The 7,202-nt window shown below is 42.8% G+C and overlaps 1 protein-coding gene across 1 annotated transcript; it reads left to right on the top strand.

Moving 5' to 3' along the window:
- On the top strand, positions 1-7,202 carry TMEM230 (transmembrane protein 230). The gene is made up of 4 exons (XM_075601292.1): positions 1-150; positions 1,784-1,921; positions 4,715-4,837; positions 5,973-7,202. Exons 2-4 carry the CDS (start codon positions 1,823-1,825, stop codon positions 6,111-6,113), a joined length of 363 nt encoding a protein of 120 aa, XP_075457407.1. The 5' UTR covers positions 1-150; positions 1,784-1,822; the 3' UTR covers positions 6,114-7,202.

Here is a 7,202-nt window from a genome sequence, read left to right as displayed (position 1 = left end):
AGTAAGGACACTGGTTTAATGCAGTCACATGGAGCTGGCTGCGCCTCCTTAGAGGAAGTAGTTGTGCTGAAACCAAACGGTTCCTGTTTGCTGCACTATAGCCCCGGGGGTTTATAGCCACAGTGACAGCAGCATGGACATCAGCAGCAGGTATTTAAGTACAGCAGTGACTTACACACCGCAGAATGGGGGTAGCAGGGTAGTCCATGTATTTGGCCGCGTTGCTGCCGCTGCAATGGGTTCAAATGGTTTCAAGCCAAAGTCCAATGCCTGTGATCATGCAATGTTATTGCGAGTGGATAAGACAGGGATTGAGCAAATATGGTCAAGAACTGTAATAAATGGCTCATTCACATAGTAAATAATTGGGAGAACATAATATAACCTCAAAAGGAGCAAACCCAAAAGTAGAAAACAAGCAATGGGGTTAAATTAGCAATTCCCCGCCCCCGAAGCCCCCCGCCACAAGACACAATAATCTAGCTTCCTGAACTTCCTGCTTTTACTTTTAGACTGCACTGGGCTCTTGGAAAAGAACAAGATAAAGTTAAAAAAGAAAATTGGTGAACAGTATATTGCTGTTTTAAATCGTGCATGAAATGTGTGTGATATATACACACACACACACACACACACACACACACACACACACACACACACACACACACACACACACACACACACACACACACACACACACACACACACACACGACCATGTTATATGGTTCTGAAGCAAAAGGTGGCACTGCTCATTTGCATGTTATTTCCCAGAATCCCTTGCTGCAGTGGAAGCACTGTGCTGGGTGTTAATGGTGAACGGAAGGGTTGCAGATCTGTAAGACATGCAAATGAGCACACAGTAATATTTACATTTGAGATATATATATATATATATCTCCACAGAAGAAGCATATATATATCTATCTTCCCAGAAGAAGCAAAGGGTGCGAAATGCTGCATCGGGGTTGTTATTGTGTGTACTCCCCTATGATCCCCCTTCATCTGATGTGAACTTTTGCTGCAACTATACTACAGATTTTCAACCATTCAAGCCATCCTTAGGATCCAACAACAAGGACAGACTTTAATGATTATTTGCAAGTATATACAGCGCTTACCTATCTCAAACAGTGATGACTTCATATGTATTTACTTGCCTTTTTTGGTGTCCTAGGTGGTATTGTATTGGCAATCAATATAATTAGCAACTATTAGTTCACAGTATACAGCTTTTCATTTTGACCGTCCGGTCTTTTCACATACCCTAGGAGTCTCACTTTTTCCTCCTGGGTAGCAATATTCTGATCTTACAATTTATAGATTCAGGAGTATAGTATTGCTCTTTCATGTCATGTATTTTCCATAGCTGTAGGGATCCTATGGGGACTGTTTTAATTTTGTATCTTTTTTGTGTAATTCATGTCCTTGAATAAACAAATTTTCTTTATTATTATTTTTGCTTGAGTGCTTTAGGTGGGACACTTCTTTTCTTTTAGTGTGTGCGTGTGTGTGTGTGTGTGTGTGTGTGTGTATATATATATATATATATATATATATATACACACACACACGCGCACACACATATACACACACTTGTATAGTGCCGACAGTGTACACCGCGCTGTACGTATAATTTTTCCAATATGTTTTTGGTGCCTAGGCAGGCGATAAAGTGACTTTCCCAAGGTCATGAGGAGTTGACATCAGGATTTGAACCAGGGTCCCTTGCTTCCTGAGCCACACTTTTGCTGCACAGTTATTGAGTGCTTTATTTCTTCCAGGCTCTAGGTTTTGCGGCGCCGATCTCCCCTGTACCTGCTATGATGCCATCACGGAGCAATGCCGCTGCAAGCATTCCCAGCAGCAAAGTGAAGTACTCCAAGCTTTCAGATACAGATGAAGGCTATATTGACCTTCAGGTGAGGTTATAGATGCAATGTAGATGGCAAAAAAAAAAAACAGTCCAATCGAATTGGCTTCTTTACACTAACCTAACAGTCCTAAAAGCAAAGATTTGACTTATTTTGTTTCTCTGGAAATTGATTAGAAATTGCATTTCTGAGGGGCCTTTGAATGGTGGTGTTTGTCAATCAAGTGTTTTCTGTACTCTTCTGCAACTAAGGGAAGATTCTGTATCTGCCGAAGTGGCAGAAGTCCTTATCAGATGGGCAATAAAGATATGGGAGGGGAAGGAGAGGGGGATTCTGTCTGTGCAAACTCTTGTTGAACACAGTGTGGTATGAGGGCAAAGAGAGCTGCTGCCAGAGGAAATCAAACCCCTCCCAAATCTCAGCTCCCCCTGTTTCCAAACGAACATCAATGATTTTAAAGTGCAAAAGGATGAATCTGCTGGCTCTGTATTTTCCTAAAGATCCGGGGCAGTTCTGTACAAATAGAAAAGCTATCTAAAACTATGACACAGATGATGATAAAAGTGGTAGAGGGGCATTAGGGGAAAGCTTTTAGCTCTGGTTATTGTATGCTGAGCAGGACTGGAATCCTGTGCTGTAAAGGTTGCGTGCAGGACTGCAGTATTGCCACTAGGCGGCATCAATACTCTAGATAACAGAAACTAAAGCCTAGGCTTAAATGTACAGTATTTCGTATTGTATTGATTATCCTTTAGTTGTAAAGTGCCAACATATATTCCGCAGTGCGGTACAGAGTAACATCAATTAAATTGACATTCAAGTAAGGAGAAAAAAACGCAAAGAGATACAGAAGATAATGAGGGCCCTGCACCTGAGAGTTTACATATGTCATGATTGCAGAGTTGTACAATTGAAGTGTACAGACAGCGTAAAATGAAGGGTTATAATATGTTACAGGGTAAAATCAGCAGACATTTATAGTAGGGGAAAGTATGGTATTGGTAGTATTAGTCTCTTAATCAGTGAATAAAATGCACAGACATACAAATTGGACCACCGAGCTGGTCACCCTTTTTAGCTTTCAAAATCACCTTTTAAAAACCCATTGTGTACCCTAGTAATATACCCTGTACATCCTGAGGGCTGGCACCCTGGAGGCCCTAATTACATACCCACATACGTCCCGGCTTTTCCCTTTCTAGGTTACGTCATCATGATCAGAAGAGGAGGCGCTTCCTCTATCGTTCGCTTCACCGTATTGCCAGAAGGGTGTGGCACTAGAACGGTGTACCCTCCAGCACTCGAGGTGTTAAAGCCTGCTGCATTACAAAGCTCATACAGCCAGGCTTGGACTGAAGGACAGAAAAAGCAAGCACACTCAAATACTTGACTATGTGACTGCTAAGAGAAGGCACATTTTATATAAGGCTGCAACCATTTCATGGTAAATCCATTTCAGCAGGTCCTACACTACCTATTTTATATGGTGTCTTCGGTATTTCTTCCTCCGAAAAGAGGAAACGTCACAATAATATAGCCGACAGCATGGGATGCGGGACATGTATGCGATGTATAAGGGGTTGATATTTAGGCGCACTATATGAGCTACGGTGCCGGTAAAACGTGTTAAAAACCAGGAGTGCCCTAGTAATTATAGTGAGAAAAAAATCTTTAAAAAAAATGCAGTAGACATACCTCCCATCTTATTGCTACAGCAACGGTCATGATCGCCTTTCTCCTGGGGGAAGGTCTGTGTGTGTCTGTGTGTGTCTGTGTGTGTCTGTGTGTGTCTGTGTGTGTCTGTGTGCCTATTTTAAATAGAGATGGAGTGGGTGAGCTTAAACAAAGGATGAGGGGCCACAAACACTAGTTTTAACCCCTTATTCACCGCATACATGTCCTGCATACCTTACTGTTGGCTATATTATTATTATTATTTTTGTTTCCTCTTTTCTCTTGCCAGTGGAAGACATGCAGCGTGGGACGGGGGAGGGGGGGTTGGTTGTGTAGGACCTGCTGAAATGGGTTTACCATGAAGTGGTTACAGACTTGAAATGTTTTGGCCAAAGGATTGAACTAAATGGCCCATACTGATGAAGGATAAATATAGAAAAAAACATATAGTAAACAAATGCAAAAAAAAAAATCAAATTGGGTCTGGGTTTTGAGCTTGCTAAGATTGTGTATGTTTAACATTTTTATATAAAAACCTTAGACCATGTCAGATCATATTTAGGATAACCTTGCGCCTATCCAAAGCAGTTTTGAATTCCCTTACTGCATTAGTCTCTTACACCTTCTATCCGCATCACAAGTTATTCCACAAATTCCCCACCCTTTCTGCGAAGGACTGCCTCAAATTCCTCCTGAGCCTCTTACCTTCCAGTTTCGCAGCGTGACTTCGTTGTAGCGCTTCTCTGAAATATGCTGCCCTCATGCACCTGGTTGAAACCCTTTTATGTATTTGAAAGTTTATCATATCCCACCCCCTCCTCTCCCTTCTCCTCCAAGCTGTACATGTTGACCTTTACACTTTGAGCTTTACACTTTGAGGTCCTTTTTTAGCATGTTTAACAAGCCAATCAGAGTGACTGGAATGTGCATGGGCCACTTTCTTTGTACCATAGGCAGATATGAGTGTAGGTAGAGTGTAAGCTCCCACGAGCAGGGCCATCTTTGTATCCGTGCATGTTTGTCCTCACTTGTATGTAATATACATAACTCCTGTGCCACACTGTGGAATATGTTGGCGCTTCACAAAAACCAATAGTAGTAGGTAAAGGAAGCTTGTCTTGTTTGTTTGACACTGCTATACTTATGCATGATTTTCTTTTTATTCAGTTTAAGAGGAGCCCTCCAAAAATTCCCTACAAGGCCATCGCCTTGGCAACCATCTTGTTTATGATCGGGACCCTGCTCATTGTGATCGGTGCCCTGCTTCTAGCTGGGTACATCAGCAAAGGGGTAAGACATGGTCTGTGAACCAATCACGTTCATTCGACCTGACATTGAAGTGGTCCGATGGTTCCTCGCACCTAGAGGTTCCTACAGTTGCGCAGCATGCGACTTCAAAGAATCAGCGGGCTCTCTTATTACTACATAGTTGGTCCTATTGCCCATATTGTAGTGCCGGCACCTGGCAAGGAGTGTTTCCTGCCCCGCCTCTTGTTAGTTTTAGGAATGTTGGTGCATTAACATTCTTTGACTACACTGAAGTACAGGCTCCATTTTTTTTGATAGCACTGACTGAGAACGCATAGGTCTACAGTGCACTCGACTTACAGGCTGGTGGGGTATCCTATCAGAATGAGGAAATTAGGTAGCCATGTTTGAAACTGGAAAAAAATTATATATTTTTGCATGAAAATTTTTGTAGAGTGAAATGCAACCTTGAGTATTTATTATTGAAGTCGTGTTTAGGATGAAACCAGGAAAATATTGGTTTCTGAAATGAAAGTTGTTTTTTTTAGCGTATTGTAACAGGCTTGAACTCCTTGGGTTACGCTTATAGCGACGTCGGGCTACAGACGCTGGAAAATCACATTGAGATGACTTCCATCGAATGCGACGGCGGCAATGCATTTGTTTTGACGCTGCGTCGCTGTCGCCGGCACTATAAGCGCAGCCTTAAGCTACAGCCCCGCTGCACGCGCGGCTGCCAGGCTGGCGGTGCGTGCAGCCGAGTCCCCCAGTCTGCACTAAGATGCAGGGGGAAAGACGGAGGGGGTGGAGTGGTGACAGGGGCGCGGCCGTGATGTCACCCGGCAGGTCCGCCCTCATTGGCTGAACCGCCGGGGGGCGTGGCCTAGCGCTCCATCGCGAGTCCTGATCTCAATTTTCTTGAGAGCAGGAGAAACTGTTGGCGCAGCGTGGCGGCCCCCCCTCGCAGCGGGCCCAGCCCCATTGTGGGGCGGCTCTTGTCTCTGCAGCGTCCGCCACAGCGGGCACTGCCGTAGCCAGCGGGGACCTAGCCTAAGGCATCTCTCTGGCAGTGAAGAGGTGCAAAGGGAATGAAAATATCAGATATAATCATAATTACACCAATTCATTTTGAATGTGGTTTTAATTTAAATTAATTTTTAAATTTTGTTTTTTTTAGGGGAATGAGCGAGCCATCCCGATTCTGATCATCGGGATTCTAGTGTTCCTGCCGGGGTTTTATCACCTCCGCATCGCGTATTACGCCTCCAAAGGATACCGTGGCTACTCCTACGATGACATCCCAGACTTTGATGACTGAGACAATTCGCGACTCCCGCCAGAGGGCACAAGATGTTATTTCAAATAGACCCCTGTAATAGGAGTGGAACGAGCAGGCGAGAGAGAGACCACTGAATCGCTCCAGTAGTACTATTAGTCATGCCGTTTTGAACATATGTGTCAACTAAATAGCCTTTTTTTTTTTTTTTTGTGCATTCCCAATCCAAAAAAGGTTTCCCTTACCTCCACATTCATGGAGCACCCTTCCTAATTTTTCTTGGAGCTTTCCAGGTGGAAGAGAGCACCTTTTAACATTAATTCAGCCAGGGATAGAACAGTATGGCCGATATAATCAGATGAAGCTTTAACTGTGGTCTGATGTCACTGCCCAGTAAAAAAGATAAGCAGAGGATTCTGGGAGATGAAATGGCAAAAACAGAGTCACCGTGATACAGCGGCCAGTCCTCAAAACTGCAATTATTAAAATGTCAATAGATTTTGAGATACGTTTTGAGAACCAAAGTTCAGTGCTTGTAATTTGTATGTGTGTAACGCTTACCCATAATAATTCTGAGATTTGTAAGGCTGCATCTCCTACATTCGAAGAATAGAAATACCGTTCCGAGTGACAAAGGGATGTGTTTTAACTACCAGTACTGCAGCTAACAACCAGTCCTGAAACTTGAAATAAATACATAGTGGACAGTTTTTGGGAGATAAGCGGCACAAAAATACATTTTTGTTTATTTTTTTAAAAACTTATTTATGTAAGCCAAATTTATGTTTGTGGGGTGTCCAGTAGAAGTTTCAGACACATGGCACTCAATTGTTTTACATTGCAGGATTACAATGTTTAAACCCATTGCCCCTTTTTCTTTAACCTTCTGTGAAGCCATACATTGCAGGCCCCTATGGCAATGAAGGGGTTTCTTTCTTCCTTTTTTTTAAACGAAACATAGATGGCATAGCTTGCTTTGTAAAAAAGGAAAGGTTTTAATCTGCCAAATGTTAAAGATGAAATATAGAAGGCGTTTTAGATCCAGATTAGTTAAACCCTTTCCACCTTCATCCTGTTGAACGTTGCTCCTGTCTATATTCAATTAAATTCAGATTTCAGTTTGTCAACTAA

This window comes from Ascaphus truei, chromosome 5 (assembly GCF_040206685.1).
Source record: "Ascaphus truei isolate aAscTru1 chromosome 5, aAscTru1.hap1, whole genome shotgun sequence".
Taxonomy (NCBI): Eukaryota; Metazoa; Chordata; class Amphibia; order Anura; family Ascaphidae; genus Ascaphus; species Ascaphus truei.
This window is presented reverse-complemented; position numbering and strand designations above follow the sequence as displayed.